Source organism: Vidua chalybeata, chromosome 5 (assembly GCF_026979565.1).
Source record: "Vidua chalybeata isolate OUT-0048 chromosome 5, bVidCha1 merged haplotype, whole genome shotgun sequence".
Taxonomy (NCBI): Eukaryota; Metazoa; Chordata; class Aves; order Passeriformes; family Viduidae; genus Vidua; species Vidua chalybeata.
The window spans coordinates 6,386,390-6,413,873 of NC_071534.1; the positions used below are offsets into that span (position 1 = coordinate 6,386,390).

Below are 27,484 nucleotides of genomic sequence, written 5' to 3' on the forward strand. Positions count from 1 at the left end.
TCTCCCATCCATCAGCACAGGCAAATGAACTCCATGAACCCTAGGCACAACCTGTACAAAAGTAGTGAACAGTCCCCATGGTACCCATCCTACAGGCAGAGCCCAAGCCAAGCACTTTCCACACACAGGCCAGAGGAATTTTGCTTTCCACAAGTTTTCAGAGCAAATACCCTTTAAACCTGCAGTTCTTCAGTGATAGCCTCACTTTAATACAGAGCTATATGATTGCAAGGCAACAAATGTTATTTTGAGAGGAATCAAATGTTCATTTAAGAAGGGGGAAAAAAGGGGAAAAAAGTAGCATGTTTCCTTATTTTACTCTTCCACATCTTCCATGAGGGCTAGTCTACCAGATGTGGCCGAAAAGCCAAACTAATGCATCAGTCTGATCCCTCTATTAAGAAATGATGAATCTAGAACATTTCTGAACTATATTCCAAGTATCCTCTCTGTGTAGGAATCGATTCAGCCATGCACTGGGATAGCTGCTCACTCAGGTAACAGAGAGATTGTATTCACTTTGCAGAAATAGCTTCCTTTCAAAGACATCAGAAAACAACTATGCAATGACTGTTTATCTGCATCTGAAGCAGGGAACAGTGAAAATTCAACTTTGTGACTGTGTTTTTAACATTCACTGAAAAGGGACAGATAGCCACTGAATAAAAGACTACAGTGGTGTATGATGTTCTTAAAAGTAAAGTGGTAATTTAATTTAATTTAACTGTTCCCAGAAGCAGAGACAGCAAAGCACATTACAGAAGTCACCTTTATATGTTTCACCACAAGATGCCAACATCCCAAACCAAGAAAATAAAAAAGAGATATGTCAAAGGTTTGTAAGTTATTCCACCTGAGGAACGTGTTTCTCAATACAGAACAGCTTCCTAACACAAACCTATGGTTATTATCCCAAAGCAGGGGGACAGGAATTAAGTACAACCCGCTTCACACAGTTTTTAAAAAATCCATTAGCTACAACATGTCCTTTAGACAGAATCATTAACTGTAGAACAAGAATGTGCCTGAGGGCAAGCATATTTAGTATCATGCCAAACTCCTCGATGACACCTCAGAAGAGCAGAGCTCTTTGGGGCTACAGCAGTTAATTGGCTTCTACAATTGTAAGAACAAAAAAAAACAAAACAAAAAAAACAAAAACAAAAAAAAAAATAAAACTGAGAAAAAAAAAACCCTTTCCAGGTTTGGGCAGTATGCCCTCCAGGACAGAAGAGATCCCCTCAGTATATTTACAGTGTCACTTCACAAGAGAATGAGAAGGTAAGGCAGTGAACTAATCTGTATATTTTACCACTGGTTAACCCCTACCTACATTCATGCAACAAATGCCTTTAAAATCTTACAGTCTTTGATGGAATCATCCTCCTGTGAGGGCTTTTCAATGAAGGCACAACAGTGTCCTTCCAAAGACAAGAATACTGAGGTGACCTTCCTAGCTCAGCTCCAAATAAAAAGCTGCCACAATGAAACTTGAGGCCATTTAGAACATTGGGGCCTATTGTTAAGTGGCTCTGTCTTTTGAAACGTGGAGCATATAGTTAAAGAATAAGGGGAAAAAAATGTTGGCACTGTCATTTGTCCTACTGCTTCCTAATGTGCAGAAGTCTTGATGATCCATTTCTGCCTAATGGTAAGTATTTATGAAAACCAAAACCAGCTACTTAACTTTTTTGCTTTTCTACTATAGTCAGAAATCCCAGGTCTCAATTCAAAGGCTCACTGTTGAAACCAAAGCCAAAAAATAAACCTAACTCAGCAGAACCCAACAAGGCATGTAATCTCTTAAGAAATCATCTGTCTTGACCCAAACTATGTGCAAAACTAAGGTTTTTAGGGCAGTAATACAGGACATCTCCATTTCCTGACCTGTTTTACAAGAACAATACCTACATCATCACCTGTGAGGCAGCAGCTCAGACGAGGGCCTCCTCCAGCTGCAGCAACCTTGACTCTGAGTGTCCCTGGAACTACAGGGAACTCCAAAGGGAGCAGCTGCTCCTTCACCAATACACATCCTAATGCAGTTGCATTTTAAGGATAAGGTAGGCGAGTCTTAAAATGTCACTGTGAATAAAAAAATACAAGGAAGAACAAACACAGGAGTTTTTCAGCTCTCTGATCCTTAAGGATTGAAAGAATGTTCATTCCTTTCATAAGAAAAAAATTGATAAACAAGAGTTGAAGTTCAGTATAAACATGAGATAAGACACTATTTAAAGGTCACTTATTACATTTCCTGTGGAAGAAATACAAAATTTTCTTTCAAGCTTAAAATTTCTTAGCACTGTTTCATGACCAACATTTTGGCTGGAACAAGCCTAGTGTATTAAATGAATAAAAATAGTTACAAGGTACAGTAAACTCCAAACACTGATAACTGAGACTCAAGGGAAAAAAGGCATTTGCACATAACTTTGTACAAGTGAGCACATCCTGGCTTAATTTCAAGAGAAAATATCCCACAGCTGAAAATCCAAAGTGGTATAGCAATAGCTCTTACCGAAGTTCAATGAAACAGTACTGAAGAGCTCACCAGCAGAACTCACTCCTCCCTGAACTCACAGACACAGTTCTAGATTGACAACAGAGTCAATGGTACAGCGATTTTGTGATTGTGACTACCTTACTTTACCACTACACAGAGGGAGTAGAAATGTACTGACAGGACAGCCAACATCAGTGTGTTAAGGCTTGTTACAACCTGGAACTTTGGCACTGATTCTTCCCCTAGTGCTCAAAAAGGGGATCCAGCCCCTTTGCTCACTGCATCTCACCCCGTGTTACTTCTGCTTTTTTGGCTGTGCTTGCTCCACCTCAGCGTGGCATGAGGCACACAGCTCTGTGGCTGAGGAGGGGGACAGCAGCCTGTGTGCCACTCAGCCCATCTGCTCCTCAGCTGCACTGGGTGTGCATGGCCAGGTGTTGGGAGCAGAGTGGGCTACATGGGTGGCTTCTGTGAGAAGTGGCAGGAAGCTTCCCCCATGTCCAGCAAAGCCAATGCCACGGGCTCCAGGAGGCTCAGCCCATCAGGGATGGCTGGTGACACCTCTGGCATAACAGATTTATGGATGAAAAAAGTTACTGGGCAGAAGCAATTGCAGCCAGAGAAGAGCAGAGTAACAACATTTGAGAGGAACAGCCCTGCAGACACTAAGGGCAGGGAGGAAGGAAGGGCAGAGGATTCCCCTGTGCCCCTGCAGCCCATGGAGATCCATGGGGATGCAGAGATCCACTTGAAGCTCCTGGAGGAGCCCATGCTGGAGCAGGGGGATGCCCAAAGGAGGCTGTGGAGAGAGGAGCTCACACTAGAGCAGTTTTGCTGGCAGGACTTGTAACCCTGTGGGGGACCCAGACTGGAGCAGCCTGTCCCTGAGGGACTGCACCCCATGGGAGGGACCCCATGGAGGAGCACAGAAAGGTCTCCAACCTCTCTCCCTGAGCAGTGTCAGCACAAGGTGTGGTGAACTGACCATGACCCCCATTCCAGTCTCCCTGTGATGACTGGCAGGGAGGAGGTAGAGCCCAGGAAGAAAGGAGGGGTGAGGAGAAGGTGTTTTTAAGGTTTGTTTTACTTCTCATTATACTGTTCTGATTTTGACTGGTATTAAATTTAAATAATTTCCCCAGGTCGAGTCTGTTTTGCCCATAAGTGATCTCTCATGAGCCTTTTGTTGTATCTCCTTTACCCTGTGCAGTTGATGAGGGGAGTGATAGGGTGGCTTCCATGGGTATCTGGCCTCCAGCCAGGGTTGAACCACCATATCAACCTAAGCACTCCTGTCTTTCACAGGAAACAGTCCCAGCACATCTGAAGAGCTGCTCCTGTCACAGACACTCTCCAGAAACTGCCCTATTAATGAGAAGAGGGAAACAAGATTGTAGAAGGGGCATTAAAAGTAAGTATTAGTGCTGAGTGAAAACAGGCAACAAATATACATCCTAGACTTGCTCATGGAAAACACCATTTTGTCTAATGCTCGGGAGAAAATAGCCCATCTCATTAAAATTTCAGGAAAAAAGTTATCTATGCATTACACGTGCTTATATAAAGACTATTACACTGAGGTTCAAAGACTTTTTATCATATATTTGAAAGACATTCAAAACAATTCCCATTTTGCTCTAAGCCATCCACAAGTACCAAGGCTGTACATGGTTTGTTGCCTGACATTTAAAGCTGAATACAGAGACTGAACAACACCCTTTGGTCACTGGTAAATACCAGGCTAAACTCAGTTCCCCCTCCCTGCCTCCATCCCACTGAGGCATCAGCTCCATTTACACCAGCCATAGAATAAGCAATAATAATAAAATAGACAACTTACCTTTACTTCCAAGAAAACATCTCATATCTAGTCTTATGCAACAAAAACATTAGGTGCACCCTGATATGCTTAATTTAGCACATTATCCATTGAATCCCCTCATGCCTGAGCAATGCCTCTGCCTGAAAATACACATACTAGAAAATCTCTTATTTTTTAACCAAATGCCAGCAACTCAAATCCCTTCTATTTCATGCAGGGGTGCATTTGTTGGCCCCATTTTGCAAAGGAAATATTTCAAAGGGGGTGTAATCAGTGTGGTGGGCCACAGGAAGTGAAAATCAGTCAAGGATAAGTCACATTAATTTCGCTCTTACATGCAGAGAGGCTTCAGTCAAAGAGGCAAGAACCCACACACTCTCCCAAGCTACACTGAAGGCATGGTAGTACTGACTAGAAGCTGAGGAAATGACAGAGGAGAGAGAGATTTCTGTGGTTTTCACATGCATAGTAAGATTTATTTCATTTTATTTTCTGATATTCAGGGCTTGAACAATACAATAATACACTCTTATCTTGATTTTACTGTACCTTATTTTGATTTGCAAGAAAAATAAGCCTAGCAATCTGGATAATAAAGAGGCAGTTTAGCACAGCAGAGAACTTTATCAGTCTTCTGAAAAACTTCAGTAGAGTTAAAAATTAGAAGTAGCACAGGTTTTGTTTTCTTACCAAGCCCCTTAAGTTAAGAAGGGAGCAGGAAAATAAAAAACACCAAAATAGCTGGCATCAAAACAGTTTCTAAACAAAAAATTTATGAACAGTCTCAGCATGTTTTATCTTTTCCAGCCTCAGTTCCGTCTGGATGGCAGCTTTCCAAAGTAAAGACCAATTCTGCTGGTTTTAGGGAAAAGAGTCCCAAGCCATTAGGTTTAGCTTGTTCTGCTCACCCTTGCTCTTGGAAAAATCACCAAACCAAACTGAGGATTAAAGAGCAGAATACAAAATATTTGTACAGAAGCCCCAAAGGTGCAAGTCCACCAGTCCAGCCGTCTCTGCTCCTGTGACAGCATCACCACCCAGTGCTTCATAACCACCCTGGCCCACTTTCCTGAGGTGTATGTTGGTCAGCAAAGCACCAGCGAATCCAAAAGGGACACTCTGTGGGAAGCCAGAGTGCCTCAATAAATCCTGCACGTTATCTTCTACAGCACCAAGTCCAGAAGCTGATTTTGGATATGTGCTTGCCTTAGTGCTAAAGTACCTAACCGGGACAGCTGGCAGAGCTGATCTCAGCTGGTGCCCACATGACCACAGTCCACAACCCCTGAGATTTCTCCCCACACCAGCCAAAGTGCCTGCCAGATCCCATGGTGAGCCAAATCAAGTTCCTTGCCTGCCAGAAGCATCTTTCCTTTTTTATTTCCCAGGGAATTCCCTGGTTACATTGATCACCCTACCTTCCTTTCATCTTAAAATTTTGTTTACAAGGAGTAGAGATGAGTCATTCAGGACCACTGGTTAAACATTAATTGATTGGAGGTTGGAAAACAAACATCCTCAGTTTCTCACCTTTTCCCAAAACTCTACCAAATCTGTCAATATTCAACAATTTCCACCTTTTGTCCTGAATGCATTACCCTTATCTTTCCCTGTTGCACATTGACCATGATGGCAGATCAGCACAGCCCATTTTTAGCCAACTCACTCAACCATTTCACTGTATCTTTATGGAGAGACCACCCTTTTTCACATCAATCCTACTCCTGCAGTACAGCACTTCAGTATCTAACTCACAGCACAGAAAACTGCTTTATTTTTACTTACATCTTAAATAATTGAGGCAATCAAAACTTTTATCTTTTTAGATTCTTCCTTCTGCAAGTTGAGGTGGTACAAAGGTTGACATACCACCACAATTTTCTTTGCACAGGCAAGAGCTAAGACATGTAAAATAATTCTGCTCCTACCACATTTGTCCCATTGCGTGGCATTAAAATCTAGGCTGAGCCTTTACATTCCTCATCTAAATACATATGCAAACATTGACCACAAAAGTAATTGGATTCAGATAGTAATAAAAGGCATTTGGCATTTACAATAAAGAACTGAAAGTCTAAAACACCACTGCAACTTAATCATCAGTTGTCATAATTGAGATCATTAGACAAAAGAAATCATTTACATTCCAAGTGATTAATCTACAAATTCTTTCTGTCTTCTCTACCACAGAACATAATAAATCAAATTAATAACTGAGGGAATGTACAAGAGTGAAGAAGTTCAAACTATTGCAAAAAAAAAAGCAATTCAGCCACCACCCAAACTGACTCCAAATTTCAGTTCATACTAAAACTGGTGACCAGTTCCCTGACGGGGAGACAACCAAAACCAAGAGTAAGTATTCTATCCTGATTTGTCCTGTTTCTGCAAATGTATAAATGCAAACATGTACTTCCATTTCAATCACCTGCATCTTCCTACTTTCACATCACAGAAAAAGTAAGATTTGCTCTCATGGGAGGCAAAGCAGCATGCAGTACTTGAGAAGTTTTATTTTCAATATCTCTTCCACTTCCTATTAAAGATAAACATTCTGTTTAATCAGATGAAGTCAAGACTTCAGGGTTAAAAGGAAAAATCAAGCTTCCCCTTTAGGTTCAGGCTTTGTTTAACTGACAGAAACCTTCCAAGACTCCTACTACAAAGAATGAGAATGGATAAAAAAATTCTGACCAACCTTTTTCCCATCCTCCTCCTGAGCCAGCTGAGGCCAACCCTGAGCCATTCCTTGCAGAGAGATCAGCCAGCACCAGTGCCTTTCCAGCAGTTTTATTTGTGTTTGATACAGTATCAAAAGGAACACTTAAATTTTATCCAAAACTTGCGAAGCATCACTAGGATTTGTTCTTCCCAGAGCTCGTCAACACCATCTTAGTTTGACAAAGAACTAAAAGCAAAGGGTTACTCACTGAAACACGACCAGATGAAAATTATGGTTTTTTGAAGTCTCTTGATGACTATGATTTATAATTCCCAGGTCCATAATATCACACTTTCCAAGGAGCTCTTTGGAAGCATTCCATTTACAGCACCACAGCTGCAAAGGGTGTCTGCAGTCCAGCAGATCCCAGGTCAGCTTCCAATTACACACAACAGTCAGAGAGAAGGTGGAGGATGCACAGCAGAAAACCCACCACAATAAGGACACAGCAGAGTAACAACACAGTAGGAAGAGACAATCACTTGTCTGGTCAGCTAATATCCAAAAAAAAAAAAAAGGGATTCTTTAGGATAAGGGTTTTCCTTGGCACTACACTTCTTGTTCTAACTTGAAACACGGCTTTCCCGTCCATGGTAGCTGGCACAGGAGTTTAGAAAAAGTTTGCAGAAAGAGTGAATTTTAAATGAGGAAACTCAGACTCCAGTACTTTTACACTGAAATCCATATGCTGATGAGGCATGTCTTGCCAGGGATTTCACTTTGGACAGTTGAGATCAGGGGGAGGAGAACATGCACAAGTAATTTTGCATGGTGTCTCACTGAGAACAACTTTAGGCAAGCAGTAACGTTGCCTATATTAGCATTTTAAATTTTTTTTAATGGTTATATGCAAATAGGTTATAATCTTAAGTTCTTAGTGTGCACCAACAACCTTCCCAAGCACCAAAAGCTTTGGGCAGTATATAGTGAAGGACAGTACTCTTCAGCTGATGTCCAGATGTTGTGGTACAGACTTCCCATTACTGCACTGATGAAAAGAGAATCACATAAATCCCTTGCCAACTCAAAGGGCTTTTATTGGCATGATAGACTGGACACAAGATACCTTCATGACATTTCCAAGGCAAGAGAGATTAAGGTTCAAGACATTCCTCTTCTACACTCCCTCTCCTAAAAATAACTTAGGAATTAGCAAGCACTGGATTTAGCTGAACAGATATATGTGATCAATACAAAGAGCCTCCCAAACAAATGTCTTCATTTATGTGAGATTACCTGTACTCATACACGAGGAAGGTGAGGTAAAAGCCTGGAATTTTAGGCTATCACTTAACAGACACATTGTTTCTTCCCCTTTACCCTTCTCACTTCGTGTCTCACCCCTCACACACTTCATCCCATGATCTGCACTCTCGCAGCAACACTGGTTTGTAGGGCTGGAGATGAACTGGAAAGAAAACCTCGTTGAACTGAACATTTTTGAGCTGGGGAGAAGGAAAGTGTTGCAATCATTTTCTAGACACAGTTCCCAAGTTCCATACCCTGTGGTGAATAAACATTTTTGCTCAGCACAATGGGCCACCAGGGAAGCACTTACTATGCACCACTGTTGGCATGAGATCACCTTGGTCTTCAACATACCTATGATCAAAACAGTGTTGTCAAGAAAAAGCTACTGAACTCCCTGTTACAGATGGTGTACTGAGGTGAGGATCAAGAGCCATGGACAGCCTCTGAACCTCAAATTCTTTCACCTGAATTATTGCTGATCTATTTACACATTTTCTTACCACACACACGTAGAAACCCGCTAGTAGCAACAACCGAAAATAAGTGGCACCCAAAATTTCTATTTTTCAATATCACAGAGCCTCCTGAAAGGTTTTCAGCTGAACATCACTGCACCATCTCCTCCTCACAGACCTAGTACTGTTTCAGCCTATAGCTGCCTCTCAGTAAAAAGCACTGTGTGGCTCAACACACGGGTCCAAGTGGGTACCAAACCCAGCAAGGTCACCAAGACCTTGGTCACTTGGTACCAGTGCAAATAGAACACAAATGTTTCATGGAAAGAGCTTGAAGAGAAAACAGTTTCCAGCGCGCTGTTTCAGCAAGGTTTCCACCCCTTTTCAACTACGTCTGTTACTTCTTCTGTATTCCACTGACACCCTGTGGCACTTACCTAGACTGCAGGCTTTCCAATCTCAATATCCATTTTCTTAACTACAGGGGTAAAAAACAGCAAGTCAGAAAACAGAGAAAGGACAACATTGCAAGCCTGAGTTGTAGGACTGCTGGTGCACTTCCTTACTCCCAAGGCATGAAATGCATAGATCTCTCCTGCACAGCAGTTACCCACTAACAGCCTGTGCTGCTGTCCCAGCATCCCACTTGCTGTTATGCCTTTCCCTTGGGCACAAATATATCACTGCCATGCTGATGTAGCATGGTGAAAATAATCTAATTTTAATGCCTGAGCTTCTCAGGTCTTTTACTGCAACACTGAGTGACACTTCACATTGCAATACTGCTGTCTAAGTTACACAAGTGAATTCCACAGGACATCCCAACTAACAATTGCAGCATAGGACCCCAAAGTCTCAGTTTTCACTGTGTTAGTACAGACTTGCCTACCTTTTCAAGAGTGTAATTTCTATATGCATCAGCATATTAAAAAAAACCACAAAAATCCCACACAAGTGTATTCAAACAGCAGCCTACTATTTTTACTGTTTGCCCTTAACCTCATTAAGAAACCTCTCATAAGTAGCAAGTGCACTTAATTTCGCCCTTCAACTCTTCACCATATGAAGAAACATAGTCACAGTGGATCTTTCATATAACAGGCAGGCAGGAGATACTGCACATTTTGCATTTAATGAACACATCAAGGGGCAGCCTGGGCATATTGTGTCTTCTCCGAAATTATGTGCCACAATTACACACATAATTGTAATATTATAAATATTTTAAAACATGAGAGAAGCAGACATGTGCAACACTGGTAAAAGCACCTATGTAAACAGTCACACACATACACACAGGAAAACCTCAAACAAAAAACTCCACAAGCATCCAAAATACCAGCTCACACATAGAAGGTGCTCACATCGCTGCAGTGCCATCTTCAGAAATTCTCAAGAGGCTTAAGACTGCTGAAAGATAAGAATTTCCACCATAAAAAAGAAAAACATCTCCCACAATAATATGCATACAGTATTCCAAGGATGGCCACAGGCTGAGTAGTGTCTTAGCAGCTCCCACCAAAGGCTGCCTGGTGCCCCTTAGCTCAGCCTGCAGGCATGCTGGCAGAGTGGTGCCTATGCACAGCTACAACAGGCAGCAATTCCACTCCCTACTAACATTACCACTCATCACTTTGTTACTACTGCAAACTGAAAATCAGGATGTCCAGGAGATCATCTGCATCTCAGGGTTCAATCTGCAATTGCACATCTTCTGGCTTATGCATGCAAGGGTGTGTCAACAAGCCAAGCATACCATGGCCAGCCCCACATGGAAAACAGAGGGAATATTCAGTATGTCAGACCTCACTGTTTTAGTCAAATGAACCACAAAATTCCTATTTTCCCTTTTGTTAAGATGTCCTAAGAAAGGAATAGAGGCAGATCAAATTTGATTCTAAACTTCAAGGTTTCATAACAACGAACTTGCTGACCTGTGCTTTATTGGTCAGCTGTTGATGTCATCTTACACAATTATCTAGAGAGAACATGGTTAAGTTGAGCTCCCACACTGTTTTGATAACAAGGCTAAGGGCTGGAGCAGACCTGCTTTTTCATTTGTACCCTAAAACCTTTTTCATTTTTATACTATTTTAGTAAGTGAAACACTAATTAGAAAAGGGGCACATTATTTACACATATGACTTTCTGGAATCTGCTCTTTATTCTTCTGATAGTGTTTGGGCAGGAAATAAATACAAGAGTGGAGTTTTTGAATGATGTGATGTTACAGAAAGTGCAGTTAACTGCAGACAGGCAGTACATACAGAAGCATCCTCTCATCTTTTACCTCAACCATAGTCACTTGATGGAATCAGCACCCATACAGAAAAAAAATCCGTAATTAGGGTGCAATAATTTACATCCTGTTGGGTAAGCATAATATTTCTCAATAAACTAACTGGCCCAAAACCAAATAATCTTCTGGACTTGGATAAACTTATTAATTCCTATAAAGCCTAAGATCAAACAGAAAGATTAAATGTTCAAAAGTGGTGCAATACAACGCTGCTGCTGGTCCAGCAGTAAGACACAAATGTTCCCAAACCGGCGGGGTGGGGGGTCACGCAGCATCACATGAAGCAACCTACACTTGTACAGCTGGTATATACAGTAAAGACAGGTCTGTACAGTATGGATGTACAGGGCATATATGTATCTCCCAGACATGAATATTTCATTGCATGCAATCTTCATTGATAGAAAACATCACGTTCAACAGATGGACATCCATCAGAGAAAGACGCCAACAGAAACATTAAAAAAAAAGTGATAAATTTAACTGGCCCCTCAGTTAAAGACTCAATCAAGTCTTAACTTATGAACAAGGCAGTAATGATGAATAAAAGTACAAAAATGTGAAGGGGAGAGAGAGGAAAGAGAAAAAATTATATCCAGATTTTGATGCCTAAAATCCTTGAGGGCAGAAAAGAGTTCTCCATGTGCTTTTCCATTACATGCTTATCCTTGTCTGGAAAGATTCACCACCTACACCCCAGCAGAACACACTAGCTCCTCTACCTAATCAATCAGATGCATCTGACTTCCAGTCTCCTCCCAACATAAAGAGATTACACATTCTGTTAGCAATTATGATTACACTTGGATATTTTAGATGTTATAAGCAGTTATTTGCCTTTCACCTTAGCCTATTAGTAGTGATTTCAAGGTACTCTGGCCAGCATGCAGATACTCCTCATTAAAGTCTGTGGCAAATTGATAAGCCAGGACACAGTTAACTCCCTCCCACATGGTATTTCTGCTCAGCACATCAAAGTTCTTGCAGAAAGCCAAGTAGGCACCACCAACAGCTTCAACAGCTAAGTATCTAGCATTAAAATTATTCTTTTAGTATTAAGGTTTCCTCCAGAAATAAGTCAGAACATAAAACAAGGTTGCTGCATTGTCTCTAAATAACCACAAGCCCATATTCAGTGAACTCACAGTAAGCTCAATACCCAGTGTACCACATTTCCAAGAGATGCTGCCAAAACAGCTTCCTCCAAACAAGGAGGAAACAACAAGGGAAAGGGCAGCACAAAAACATAACCAGTACTTACAGGGGACGAGTCATCAAAAGTTTGTTTCAAGTTACTACAGGTGCTGTTTTAGTTAGGGGTTAATTTTAATGTACAAGATCCACCAGAGGGAGGTCACAGTCCTCCCTGACCTGCCAGCAGCAGCTGACAGTCACTGCCTATCTGGCAGCTTTTGTCAACCAGTCAGGATTCTCAGATGGTCACAATAACACCAGGCTGACCTGAAGAACCATGAAATGAGATTGGAGAGGAAACTAATTACAAAATCCTACAGAACAGGAGGAGGCACAGCATGTAAAGAAGTTTCTGCTGCTCACACAGTGCCTTTGCAGTGATACAGTAACCTCTGTTTCTATTGCTTCTTCATGCTGAATACCTTTTACCAGTGCACAATTCTAGCCATAAGCAAGAAAATGTTTCTTTCCCCAGAAAACCTCCAGAGACAAATAAAGTTCATAAGAAAGAGAGAGACTTTTTATCTGGGCCTGCAATGAAGGAGCAAGGAGATGGGTTTTAAACCAAAGAGAGTAGGTTCAGATTGGACATAAGGAAGAATTTTTTTTTATGATGAGGCTGGAATAGGCTATCCAGATGAGGAGTCTTCAAGGTCAAGTTGGACAGAGCTTAGAGCAACCTCACAGCAGCTTTCCAGTTCCTGAAGTGAGCCTACAAGAAATATGGAGAGGGACTTTTTACAAGGGATCATAGCTGTAACTCTGAGGTGCAATTCTCCCTGTAGAAGTCAAGGGCAAGAATGAAAGATGTAATGGACAGGACACTGGCATTTTCTTCCAAGTGAGAGAGCACAATGGTAAAGATTTCCAGGTTCACTGATCACAAGCTCAACTCAATATGGCTAGGAGGAACAAGGGCATTTGTTTTTCAAGAACATGCAGTGTTAACATGACCATGTACCTTTCCAGTCCATTTATTTAATGATTATTCCCCTTTTGAAACTCAAAAGCAAAATAAAACCCCTTGGCTTTGCTTAGGCAAGGAGCAACTGAATAGATGAAGTCCACAGGGACTATAAGTCCACCTGCAAGCTGGTAGATCACAAGACACAAGCTTTTAGAATGAGCTCCTAAAAGATCTCGAAACTTCTTCAACCTTTCCAGAAACAATCTTGCATGGGAAGAATACAGATAAGAGACCAGTCCAAAACAGAACAGTTTCCCAAGTGGGCCTGTGGTAGATCTGCCATCTCTCAAGAGTCAACTCACTCAACAGGCCCACACTACTTGCTGTAGTGAACACAAGTATCACAGTCTGGTTGTTCAAGTAATAACAAATACTTGAGGCTGAAAAAGGTGTTCACAAAAGTGATTCAGCATGCAAAACTCTTGAGCAGTCACCAGATGTCACCACGTCTCAGGAGACTTGTAGGGAAGCAGCAGGCCAAGTGACAAAAACAGAAGAGAACGTTTCTATTGTACATCCACACCTTCAGGTCCAAAGTAAGGCCAGAAAAAGCAACTCAGCCACCAAGACAACTTAAAGGGTGCACATTTAGGAGCTGACCTGGACTGGTCATCTAAGGCTATAACCTCCAGCCTTTGCGCTTCAGCCACATGGCTGCTGCTTTCTGTTCTTTCTCACTTCCCTCCTCAAGCCTTGAGACTCTTGAGAGACTTGTGAGATCTTTGAGACTCTAACAGCCTCACAGGAACAACACGTCTGGAAGTGATCACCAGTCTCACTTCCCAGGACTTCCTTCCACAGGTCTTGTGCAACCCAGGTTTGCTCATGAGCTTGGGTGGAACTGAAACTCTTTGTCATCACACTCTTATACACACACAACTTTTGTGCCAGATATTGTAGCATCTTCTAAATTTTTTTCTCTCATATTAAAACTTCCTCATTTCTTTTAGGGATTTGGATTCCAGCATTTACATGTCAAGCTGTCACTAGCATGACCTTGGTTCTGTCTTACATACAAAGCAGACAAAGCATGTGCTTTACTGGCAAAGCGTGTTCTGCTTTTTTTTCATGGCCTCTCTTTTTGCCCCTTCTGCAGGGAAACAGCAGTCAGTGCCATGCACATCCAGAACTTACTCATAAAATAAAGTGCCCAATAAAATATTAAATGCATGCCCCAGTAGGCTATAATAATGTCTACAAGTTTTAGGCATGTTTCAGTACCCTCATGCAGTAGGCATATACAAACAAACAAAAAGTAAATACTTTCTGTCCAAAAAGTCTAGTGTGATGCTACCTCTGGTAGATTACCTCTAGTGATGCCTTTTCAGATACTAAGGCCACTCTGCATTTTCCTCAAAAAGAGATAGCTAGAAGCCAGGCCACAAAACACACATGCCAGTTTTTTTGTAAAACTGCAAGCTCAACAACTTTGATTGAAATCTTCGCTTTCCTTTGTTTCAGAAGAAACAAAGAATGGGTGCAAGGGATGAAAGAAAAAAAAAAAAAGTGAAAAGAAAAGAAACAAAGAAAAGTCTCAGCCCATCTACCCTACTACAGAAAACAAGAATAAAATCTGGTCTGTGTTGAAAACTCCCTCAAGGTACCTTGATTTCAAACAGCTGAACGCATACACAGGTAGCTGTGACTCTGAGAGTAACATATAGTCTGTTTTTAAAAGATTAGAGCAAAACAGGAGACCATCATCCATTATATATTAGAACATAACACAGCATCTCTCATCAACCAGTGGTACAGGGCAAGCTGGTATGCTTGGAGCTGTTTTGTCTTCACAGCAGATGGTTCCATTGCAGAGAACATTACCAGCACACCTCTAAACTAGTTCACCCACTGTTTAGAAGGTTGGGATTAATTATGGCATAACAAAAGAGACTAAGGTTTAAAACAAGAGGGGAAGTGAAAAATAGGGACAGAAACATGAACTTCAGTAGAAACCTCAGGATACACAAATGCCATTAGGAACAAAAAAAAAGAAGGCATTTAAAAACAGAGGAAAAACGATCACTTACCTTTCAAAAGGGGCTGGAAAGTTGGAATTTCCTGCAATTTTATGACATCTGGATCATTGCTGACATTCCGTGAGGATTGTGTTCCTGGGGCTACGACCACAATGTCGTCCATTTTTGCTCGGTGCTTGGCTGGCAACGGAGATGCTGGATATTGAAGGGAGAGGGAATAATCAACTTTACAAGCAGATTACACCAGAATCCAACCCTGTGCGAATATTGCTCTATTTAACATTGCACAGCTATGCTTTTCATAGCACATTGCCGAGATCACTGAAGGGCTCTAAGCTCCGTTCCCTCTCCCCACCGGGGAACAGCTGATTCCGGAACACCTGCACCACTGACGGCCCGCTCACTCCTGCTCCGCCAGCTCCGCATCCGCGCCCGGGGCGCTCCCCATCCCCGGCTCCGCTCCCCCGGCCCGGGCGGTGCCCCCGCGCCGTCACAGGAAGGGCCGGGCCGCGCTGCCGCTGCCTCCCGGAGAAAGAGCCCTTCCCTTCTCCACAGCCGCTGTGCCGCCACAGCTCCGCGCCCTCGCTCCCCGCCAGGCACCGACCTGCGGCGCTGGGCTCGCCCGGGCGGCTCTCGGCCTCGGTGCTCTGCTCCGCGCCCATGGCGGTGCCTCCGTCCGCCGCAGCGCGGGGGCCGCCACCGCCCACGGGGTTCCGGCTGCGCCGGGTCAGGCGGCTCCGCCCGGCGGGCGGGGCCCTGCTCAGGGCGGCGGGGCCGCGGCTGCTCGGCGCTGCCCCGCCAGGGCCGGCGTCCCGGGGCGTCGGCGGGCGGCAGAGCAACGCTGATCTGTGTGGCCAGGGAAGACACTCCTCCTCCGCTGCTCAGCTCTAGTGAGGCCAATATTTGTAGTGCTGTGTCCCCTTCTGTGCTCCTCGGTGTTACCGGACAAGTTATATTTCTTTAAAAAGGAGCCTGTGACCGAATATCCTGAGTTGGAAGAGACCCACAAGGATTATTGAGTCCAGCCTCTGGCCCTGCACAGACACCCCGACAATCCCCCCCCGTGCATCCCTGAGAGCGTTGTCCCAACGCTCCCGGAGCTCCGGCAGCCTTGGGGCCGTGACCATTCCCTGGGGAGCCTGGGCAGTGCCCGGCACCTCTGGGGGAAGAACCTTTCCCTGATCTCCAGTCTGCCCCTCCCCTGACCCAGCTCCAGCCGTTCCCTGGGTCCTGTCCCTGGTCCCAGAGAGCAGAGCTCAGGGCCTGCCCCTCCTGCTCCCCTCAGGAGAAGCTGTGACTGCGCTCTCTGCCCTCAGTCTCCTCCAGCTGAACAGACCAAGTGCCCTCAGCTGCTCCTCACACGGCTTCCCCTCCAGGCCCTTCACCATCCTCGTGCCCTCCTTTGCACACTCTCTAATAGTTTAATGTCTTTCCGATATTGTGGCATCTAAAACTTCACACTATATTTGAGATGAGGCTGCCCCAGCCTAGAGCAGAGCAGGACAATCTCCTCCCTGGCCCGGCCGCGGATGCTCAGTATTTGTGTTGAAATCAGCTCCAAGTGGGAAAAGGTAATTCTGGTAGGGGGGGATCTCCAACCACTGATCACAGGCCACCAACCCAAGAAACTCCTTCACCCAAAAGAAGAGAAAAACTGATCATGTGGACTAATTAACATGAAAAATGAGTGAATCATTAACCAGTAGAAGATAGAATACTAATTAATAAGAGAACTACATAACCGGTAACCAATGAATTCCTTTGTTTACCAAAATGTATAAATAGTCAAAAGTTTTGATAACTGATTAACATGTTTGGTGAGGCAATACCCACGTATGTCTGTGCTGAATAATGTCAGCTTTCTAACCTAGCAAACTGGGTGAGAGAGCTCATTTCCCAGTTTGTGGTGAGGAGAGGGTCTAGCAGAGGCCACAAGGATGATGTGGGTCTGGAGCATCTCTCCTATAGGATGGGTGCCATGGGAGGAGTGGGAGCTTCAGATAAGCTCTGCCATAGCTCAGATTTTGGCAGCCGTTTAAATGTAAGGACTCACTCTGGCCTACAAGCTCCTAGTCATGGCAGATCAGGTCTATTTATAAAAATGAATTATTTATTGAACAGATAAGTGATAGACAAAAGATCTTAATCAGAATTACTTACTACACAGTATAAAACTAAAACAACTAGGGGTAGATTACAGCATAACATAAAACAGTGCACAATATCAAGGTATGTCTATTAAAGGTAGCAAAAGAAATAGTATTAGGAGTGATATGTTACTTCCCACTGACAGGTCAATAACATTCACAGATTCCTTCACTCAGCCTCCAGGAGAGTATCGGCAAAGCAGTGTCCCTGTTCAGGGGAGAAACTCCCCACATTTCCAGGGAAATGTGTAGAAGATTTCTGCTTTGTGGAAGTTTGGTGTGGCTTTTATAGTTGTAAAGTGAGGTGTCTGTCAGTCAGAAATACAGCTTATCATTCCAGATCTCACTTGGACAGTGAGATATTTAATCGCAGCTGGGAGATGCCAGACCCATGTTAACTCCATGGCCCCAAAATGACCTACCACAAGACAGCTTGTCCTGTTTGAGTTGTCTGACCAGTTAACAAATAAGTTCTTGTGAGGGGTGAAATGCCCTGCTACAAAGAGACTGCAGGGGCTGGGCCTGTTTAGTCTGGAGAAGAGACAACTGAGAGACAATCTCCTTAATGCAGATAAATATCTTAAAGGGGGTGCCAAGAGGAGGAACCAGCCTCTTTTGAGTGGTGCCCAGTGACAGCACAAGGAGCAATAGCCATAAACTAAAATATGAGAAGTTTTATTTCAACATGAAGAAGAACTACTTCCCATTGAGGATGGCAAGCACTGGAACAGCTGCCCAGGGAGGTTGTGGAGTCTTCCCTTCTGGAGAAACTCCAAAGCCACCTGGAATGTGGATTGCTGTGCCACCTGCTCTGAGTAACCCTGCCTTGGCAGGGGGGCAGGACTAGATGATCTCTAGAGGTCCTTTCCAACCCTAACAATTCTGTGATTATGTGATTTTTTTTAATTAAATGTATTCATTCTTCTGCACCAAGGCAAACCTGCCAAATCCCAAAGTGCTGGGCACAGAGCAGAGTAGTGTGGGTAACACCCATCTCCAGCAGCCCTTATATACCCATGTGCCAGGAGTGAGGGAAAAGCAGCCCAGATCAAAAGTCCACAGGCAGCTCAGGCTTAGGAAAACAAGATTTAAAAGTTAAAAAAACCACTACTGCAAATGAAAAGTAAACATACTTTGAGATTTGAGACTTACTGTTTTCATATTTGACAGTCAAATCAGCAAACACATCATGCCTATGACAGAAGAATTGTCTATAAATAAGAACTGCCCTGGCCTGTGCTGGTTTCTGAAAAAGCATTTTCTCTGCTCACTCCCAAAGCCCAACATCATCCAAAGCTCTGCACCAAACTCGGCACCGTTTCTCTTGGCTGCCTTTGCTAATTTCCACCAAGATTTAATCTCATACAATAATGATGCTCCTATCTCTTGAGGACTGCACCTCAGTGGAGTTACTGGGATCCAGGCTATGGGAAGGCAATCCCAATCCAACAGAAGCTGTTGCTAGCTGTAGGCTGTATGCTGCACTAGGTGCTTTTGTAACCTGTTTGAATAGATCACAATATCATCTTATCTGTGCCTGAGCATTTCACCATGTACAACACTGGCTCCAAAGCAGAGAGATGCTCTACAGAAAACAACTTTAGTGACCTAGCACTATGTCTAAGAGTGTCCCACCATTCTCTCTCTCTCAGCCTCCCTTTCTTCCCATTGCAGTGGTAAGGGAACACAGCAGCTGCTGGGCAAGGCTGGCTCTCTCCTAGCTCAGTGGATGTGGTTTCTGCGTAGCTTTTGATGGACTTTGGCTTCCCTGCACCTCAGCAGCCTGACCAATTTGCTTCTGGTCTCCCCAGGGAGAGTGAGTGCCTGCCCCACCAGGAAGAGCAGAAATTTGCCATGGTGGCCAGAGTGGGGCAGTCATGTTATCCCCAGTATCTCTTCTGCCCTGCTTGTAGATGACATCAGCCCTTCTCATTTTCCCGTGGTCGTCTATGCCTGTCTGACCACAGCAGTCTCTGTGCATATTCTCACATTCTCCATCTCAACAGTTCAGATGAAAAACCAGTTTCTTCAGCTGTTCTGACCACCTCAGCCAGACCTTTAGCCTTATTTTTCAGCTTCTTTTTGCTTGGCTTCTTCCACCACCTCTATGTAAGCAAAGGCAGAAGCTGCACCTTTGTCTAATACATAGCAGGGTAATACCTGTGCTTGCTTTTAGTATTCATTCCCCTGTTCATTCACTGTGTGATGCCATTAGTAGGCAACACCTTAACGTTCAGATTCTCTTGGGACTTTTTCTTTTAACAGTGAAAATGTCACCAGTTTACCAAAAGAGGGCTAGAAAGGAACATTCTCTTAAACAAGTGCAGATGAAAATTTTAGAAGAAACCATCCCACCAAGACTGCGGGAATCACAAACAAACATTATTAATTGCCCCAAGATGGCCATGTGATGCAAAATGAGATGGTGGGCTCAGTCACAACACTCATGTCCAAATAAAAGCCAACAGCCAGCAGTACTGACAAAGGGAACTCACTGGGCATGAAAAACAAGACAGCCTCCCATGCCTTGGTATCTAACCATTACAATATATACACTAACCTGCCCTTTGGGATCTCTTCAAGTAATGCACATCTCTGAAAAGAAAATGATCTCTTTCCGGAAAAAGAAGGAATCTTATCTTGTAATAATTTTACTCTTTGCACTCCTTTGGTCTACTTTTACTCTAAACATTACCCTAAACACTACCCCAAAATACTAAGGAAAAAAAAAAAAAAGAGAAAAAAGAGGAAATGAAAAGTTTCCAAGCAAATCATAACTTAAGCAAGCAGTTGACTGAAACAGCTGGCAGAAGAATGGCCAAGACACCAGTCGGGGTCCCAGTAGATAGGCTTTTTTGTTCTTTTTTTTTTTTTTTTTCCCATTCCACAAACGTCTTGTGCTTGGTTATGATTTGAACAGGATTACTCAGGTAGCAAGGAGTCTTTTACACACACATGTAAATATGTCCACGTCCATTTAGTCCAGGACATGCATATTAATCGCTTTCATTACAGCTCCCAAAAGCAGATCTCAGGTGGAGGAAAAGTCTGACTGTGGGCAAAAGATTATCACCCTGATCACTAAGAGCTCCTCTAGGTGGTTTTGCCTTTGTGTCTGATGCTCAGGAAGGACCCTTGGTACCGGCGAGTGGCTGTAGGAGCGGGAATACCCTCGCAGCCCCTCTGGGCAGGCAGAAGGAGGAGGGCGGGAGGAAGGCAGGAGAAGGGCAGGCAAGAGGAGAAGGGCAGCAAGAGGAAGAGGGCAGGAAAGGGGAAGCAAGGGAGAAGGAGGGAAGGCAGGAGAAAAGGCAGGAATGGGACAGGAGAATGGCGGGCAGTGAGAAGGAAGCAAGAGAGAAGGAGGGCAGGCTGGAAGGCAGGAGGAAGGGTAGGTAGGTAGGTAGGTAGGTAGGTAGGTAGGTAGGTAGGTAGGTAGGTAGGTAGGTAGGTAGGTAGGTAGGTAGGTAGGTAGGTAGGTAGGTAAGCAGGAATTCCAGGAGGAGGAGGAGGGCAGGCAGGCAGGAAGGGGGCAGCAGGCTTCCCGGGCCCGCCTCCCACGGCCCCTCCTCCCGGACGTGCCGGGACTGCCGCGGTTCCCCCGAGCCGCTGTCCCGAGTCCGGCCGGGCTCCGCCGCTGCCTTCCCGACCCCTCGCTGCGGGCGGGGGTAGCCCGAAGGTGCCCTAGGAACGCGTGCCCGCCCCGGGAGCAGCGGAGACCCCTCGGCGCGGCTCCCAGGGCTGCCACTAGCCGCGAATCCCGGCCGTGCCGGAGGAGCCCCGCGGGGACCGGTCCGGGTCACCATGTCCCGCGGGGGCAGCCGCTGGCCGGTTCGCCTGCTGGTGATCACCTGCGTGATGGCCGGGCCGGCGCTGAGCCAGGAGTGCTCCGCGGAGAAGATGGAGAATTCCATCATCGATATAAACTTGTCCCTGCCCCGCGGCGTCCGGGGCGTGGAGCCGCTGCGCGTCCCCAGCGCGGGTGCGTGTGTCCGCGCCTGCTGCTCGGGGCGCCGGCTCGCAGGTAACGTCGGCCTCCTTCTCCGCCGCTGCCTGGGAGAATAATTCTGGAGTTTGGGCTTGTGGGGTGCTGGTGTTGTCCGTATTCAGCACGGAATTCACCCTCTCATTCAGGCTGCGCTTAGTTCCAGCTTGCGGCTGCTACCTTCTTTTGCCAGTAGATGTTAGATCTTAACGCAAGACCCTGTAGTGTTCAGGAAAATAGTTGCATCACGGAAACAGCGTTAGTTTTAAGCGTTAAAACCTCCCAAATCCCGAACCCCGAAGGTGCGTAAGCTGTGTTTAGTAGATGCACTAAAAGTGGCTGACATTTTGCATTGTATTTAATTTTAGCCAAAAATGAGAATGGTCACTCTCCTCTGAGACAGCTGGTTTGAATCAAGCTCTTGGAGCAGTAGGAGTAGAGCAGCAACTAGAAATGACAGTGGTGAAGGTGACCCCCCAAAGCAGCAGCTAGCCAAGCGATTCCTGAGATGTATAAGGAAAAATGTCTAAATCATTTTCTTCCCTGTGAGTATATCAAGGAGGTTTTCAGATTTATCAGAATTTGTAAGCGAGCAATTGTTGTATAAAGTGGTGCTGGTATGGTATGCGTGAGGGGTGGATGAGAGATTAGACTCATAATTTCCTCAACTTTATTTGTACAGGAAAAGGAAGGTGTGACCTTTCATATTTTGGCCCTGGGCCATTCTTCTGCAGTCCCTGGCAATTTTTTCCTGTAGGAATGTTATGCTAGTAGTTTTCCTCTTACTCACATGAGCAAAAGTTAACAAACTAGATCTCATTACCATACTGCTATAAAAGTTCTTACTGCTGAAACAGGCATTTACTTTTTTTTTTTTTTTTTGCAGGAGACAATAAGTGCAATTTGATTACTTTTAATGCTGCAAGAGCAAGAACACATCCAAACTGCTACTTGTTTTACTGTCCTAGCACTGAGGCTTGTCCAATGAAACCTGCAACAGGACTTGTGAGCTACAAGATAACTACAGGTAAATAACACCGAGAGCCATCAGCCCCCACACCACACTGCAAAATGACTTTTGCACCTGTGAAGTTTCAGTAGTGATCAGGAGCTGTTTGGAGGTCATATTTTTAGTACAGTGTTCTAAGCCAAGCATTATGATTTAAAAATATGTCTCTTTTTCGTTGTGGAGGATGGATGGGCAGTTGTGTGGTGAGCTCCTTTGTGGGCCCAGCTTCCAGCTTGGAGTAATGTCCCAACCCTTATAATATTCCTTCACATTAGATTCAGAAATCCTCATAATTTGTCCTTGCTTAAAACAAAAAGAAGCTGCTTCCATCTAGATATAGTCAAGAAGGAAAATTTCCTGTACACAATACTGAAAAGTATCACAAAAACCAATGGAAATACCATGCCCTTGTAGCCAGCTGTGTATTTAAAGGACCCATGCTACACTGATGAATAATTTGCAGTTATAATAAACAATCATTATTTTCTGCTTTCAGTTAGGGAACCTGAAGTGCAGAAGCAAACTTTCTAAACTCAGAGCTTTATGGCATGTGGGCTGCGCACTCAGAAATTTCTTGCTCTCTGGCCTATGATGGTTTTTTTTTAATAGCAAGGCCTACTTGTTGATTGACGTTGACTTGCACCAGACCTGTTTGAACAGCTCAGATAAGAAACTGATAATTAGACTGTCCTGCCAAGGTGGTTTTTATATGGCTGCTTGAGAGATCGAACTTTTGCTGAAAAAGAGAATTTTTCCAAGAGGAACTATGCAAGGAGCAACAGTATGATACATAGAAAGATTACTCGCGTAATGTTACCAAGCATTTTTGTGCAAGCGCAATCTCACAGGAATCGTGCAAAAGCAATGTGCAACAAATGAACTGCATTTCTGTAAAATTATTACTAAAATTACACTTTCCTCCAGCTCTTTCTGCCCTAGAAGAACATTGGGGTTTCAAACGGAGAAACAAGAAATGCGATCATGCTTGTGCTTTTGTTTGGCATGTAATGCAATGCTGAGTGAACAACTTGATTGCATTTAACACTTTCTTTTTGGAGATTTGATTTTCTGTGAACATTTAATTGTGGAAAGATTATGCTAGCTTGTTTAATGTTCTTGGCAAGTTTTCAAAGGTAGCACCTGAGCAGTGTCGGTACCAACAAATGTTGCAAACTTTGTTCTTTCATGAGAGAATCTGTACGTGGTTACACGGAAGACCAAGATGAAAGGGGGAAAGATACTTCTTTATTTATTTCAAGTCCAGTGCATTTAACAAACTTTTTTGTTTCAATATTAAAAATTAGTGAGAGTTTCAATATTAAAGATTAGTGAGAGTCAGAACTACTTGAGAGCATGCTCCCTTTTAAATGTACTGTGCAGCAGCTGAATGGTTATCATGAATATATTATCTATATTTCTATATTTTTATAAATAAAATGATAAAATTATATATATAATATGAATTGACAATTAGCCTTTCTTTCCAAAGAGCTTATGCTTAGCCAAATACTTTCTATAATACCTGTAAATCAGGTAAATACTGTAGAAAAAATACTATAAAATCAGATAGCTTTTAGGATTATTATTTGCATGGTATTTCTGCACAGAACACTGTTATGTGACTAGGCTTGAGGCTGACAGCTTTTATGACATAGAATTTAAATGTCACTGTGCATATTTTAAAGAAAGGAAGTTTCATTAGTCATTATCTCTTATAGCCCCCTTACATAAATGTTTCTAAGAAATACAAATAGAGTATGCCTACATTAGTCAAAAATAGATTTAATAATTAAATACCAGTATTTCTGTTTCCAGACATTCATGCCTTAGAGGATAAATCCATCAAAACTGAGAACTTTTCTTCCAATGAGTATTCTTTGCCTTCGGATGCTGGAACCTTTATTTCTCACAGTCAGAATATCCATCAGAATCACACTGCCAGTTTGGAGCAGTCTGTCTTTCATCAGGCATCTGAACTCCTAAAACAAATAGGCAAGCATCTGGACAACATGGAACTTCACACAGTTTCTCCTGAATCTCAAGGAGCAAAAGAATCTGAGAGCTTAGACCCCATCTCAAGGCAGCAGGTAATTAATCTGCCACCAAGCACGCCTTCTGCTGTTCCAGTTGGAAACCCCAGTGCTTCCTTCCCCACCACTGCTCGGGCAGGCACCCCTGAAACCAGCAGCGCTTCTCCTGCTCCTGTGCCAGCAGGTACTGCCCACCTGGAGTCTCTTACAACCTCTCTGCATCCTGGTGCTGCCAAACCAACCACACCCAGCCCCACCACAGCTGCCTCTCCACCTGCTGCAGCCACTGCAGCTAAACCTGCTGTCCCTGCCACCAGCATCACTGTTACTCGTGTTCCTCTTTCCAAGCCCACAAATTCTGCTTCTCCTTCTACAACCGTGCAGGTGACCATGAAATCTGGATCTGCTACTGCCCTATCAGGACTAAGGACTCCAGCCATGGCTCCTGAGCCAACAGTTGTCTCTTCCAATGACACCAGCCATGTGACTCTCCTTTCTTTTCCAGGTTTCATTCTGTCCAGCGATTCCCCCGCATCTTCCCAAAATGACCTTTGGGGTTATAACCCATCTGACTCAGAAAGCTCCCTGTCAGAAGGTGTTCTGAGAGGGAAAGGTGCCTTTCAGCTGGGGGAAAAAAGCAGCCTTGTAGCAGCTTTGTTTTTTGGGGTGATGTTCTTGTTGCTAGTTATTGTGCTGACAGGGAAGAAAATCCATGAATCTCTTCAGAAGAGGCATTACACCAGGCTGGATTATTTGATCAATGGAATGTATGCTGATGTCTGACTGGGAGAGGGAATAAAATTTTGAGGAGCATCTCTCACTTTTGAGAGGAGAACTCTGAAATGGAACAGTAGATATTGAAATCTCAGATTCCTTTTTCGGGCTCTAATGGGAAAGCAGGAGACAGGAGATGGGTTTGGTGGTGAGAAGAAATGCTCTGTCTGTGCTGAACTATAATGTCTGTAATTTTTGATTTATTCCTAAATCCTGAGAGTAAACATCTAAATCCAAGTTAAGCTAAGAAGGTCTTATATTTAAGGAGAAAAAGCATTTCATGAGCTTAATCTGTACTGTGACAAGATTAGTGAAATTGAAGTACACCTAATAAATTGAGTACCTGTGCAGCACATGGGTGTTTTCACTGCTATTTGCACCAAATACTGGAGCATTATACAATTGCCTGGCAATCCTATTTACCCTATTTGTATCTTTAAAGGAATACTTAGTAATAGAGCTTTGCATCCAAATGGTTTTGGGTACAAACAGAAAAAAATATATTACATATGGCATAATTTAATTTTCCTTATCTTATTATAGTTTATGGTTATATACATATCTTTAAAGTTCTTCTGCATACATCACAGGTATACTTAAAACTACATACTGCAAATCTGAGTGCTCTCAAAGCACACCCTCTTCACTTCCAGTGTCCTCTTCATGTGGCTGGTAATAAGCATGGCTGCTTAGTAACAGTTATCTTGATATTCTACTTTTTTTCCAACCTAAACAACTCTATGATTTTATGTTTTCCTCACTCTTCAACAGGGAGAGTAAGTGGGAGCATCTACTGCCACACAACTTCCAGTTCATGTTACTTAAATTTCCCTTCTCATGCAGTCAGTCTAAAACTGGTTTTAGAATGAAAGGCTAGATTTCAAAGTGTTCATGTCAGGTGGCATGATCAACAGCAAACGTCACAGCAGAGAAGGAAGGGTGCCTCACGAATGCAAGGAAACAATTCTATTACAAAATATGAAATTTGACTCACATCCAAGAGATTCTTAGATCTGTCGAGCTTAGTGTGGTGGGAAACAGGTGTGATTCAAAAAATGGCCTCAAGGCAAGTTTTCTGAAAGCTCTAAATAACTAAATGCAGAAAAATTCTCTGAAAATTCCATTATTCAGAGATCAAAGAAAAGTCAGTGTTCCTTGTGTCAAGAACTTGAATTCTTACTATATGGAGACTGCAAATTGCTTTTTATATATAAAACCAGCTGGTCTGCTACATTGTTTAAGTCTGACAATGGTTAAAAAAGAAGTAGTCTGGATAACCTCTTAAAAGTGAACAAAATTACAGAAGAAATGTACCTCAAATTTATCAGATTGTTTTCTGACTGTGCTTTGTTTAACTTCATTTTCTTTTCTTTTTTATTTTAATAGCTATTTTCAGAGGTTTCTGGGTCAAAGAACATAACAAGAAGGAACATTTTTGGGAAATGAGTTCACAGAATGATAAGTATTAGTCCTAGCTGTAAAAACAGAGATCTGAGGTTCACCATAATTTTCTCTTATAAGAACTGCAACCTTCATGAGAAGATTTCTATGTTGCTGGTGTCATCACAGCAGGAGAGGTGTGGAGAACAGCCCCTGAATGTCTCTGTTCATTTCTGCTGCAATAAATAATTTGTTGGAGGGAAAAGTGGTTGGGATTAATTTATATGGTTACAGTACAGTAGCAAAATATTCAAGAGAAACCAGCAGATGTATCTCAGAGTGTTTCACAGCACAGGTCATGTATTCTTCTGGAGAGGGGCATTTTACATGGACATGTAGTGATAGGACAAGGGGGAATAGCGTTAAACTAAAAGAGAGAAGGTTTAAATTAGATACTGAAACAAAATTCTTCCCTGTGAAAGTGGTGAGGCCCTGGCACAGAGTGCCCAGAGAAGCTGTGGTTGCCCCATCCCTGTAAGTGCCCAAATCCAGGTTGGACAGGCTTGGAGCAACCTGGGATAGTGGAAGGTGTCCCTGCCCATGGCCAAGGGTTGGAATGAGCTGATCCTTAAGATCCCTCCCAACCCAAAGCACTCTGGTTACTCAGTGTGGCCCGTGTCATTAGGAACTGCCCTCCAGCCCAGTCAGCAGTGCACACCCAGCACGGTGAATGGCAGAGGAAAAGCTGAGAGGTGCTCGAGCCCCATGCCTGACTTGGTGAGGATGCTGACCTCAGTGGCCTTTCACAACATTTGAGTAAAACAAACAACTTTAGAAGTCGTTACATGAAAGATCTTTTTTTTTATGCTCCAGTAAAGAAAACAGAGTATTAGGCAGGTGTGCTGAAACACTTTTTAAAAATTATTTTTCCCATCCATTTTTCATGTTAGATTAAGAACTAACAGGGAAT

General features: G+C 43.4%; 2 protein-coding genes across 2 annotated transcripts in view; one reads left to right on the forward strand and one right to left on the reverse strand.

The window, feature by feature from the left end:
* The window catches only part of BORCS5 (BLOC-1 related complex subunit 5), a 59,872-nt gene extending 43,968 nt beyond the window's left edge, over positions 1 to 15,904 (reverse strand). Inside the window, exons 1-2 of the mRNA XM_053942131.1 lie at positions 15,797 to 15,904; positions 15,244 to 15,387 (exon numbers count right to left, since the gene is read on the reverse strand). Of these exons, the coding sequence (XP_053798106.1) occupies positions 15,244 to 15,387; positions 15,797 to 15,854 (202 nt within the window). The 5' untranslated portion in view covers positions 15,855 to 15,904. The remainder of the gene's footprint in view (positions 1 to 15,243; positions 15,388 to 15,796) is intronic.
* Positions 15,905 to 20,924: 5,020 nt separating this feature from the next.
* Positions 20,925 to 25,487, forward strand: MANSC1 (MANSC domain containing 1). The gene is made up of 3 exons (XM_053944156.1): positions 20,925 to 21,360; positions 22,208 to 22,348; positions 24,146 to 25,487. Exons 1-3 carry the CDS (start codon positions 21,141 to 21,143, stop codon positions 25,141 to 25,143), a joined length of 1,359 nt encoding a protein of 452 aa, XP_053800131.1. The 5' UTR covers positions 20,925 to 21,140; the 3' UTR covers positions 25,144 to 25,487.
* Positions 25,488 to 27,484: the final 1,997 nt, after the last annotated feature.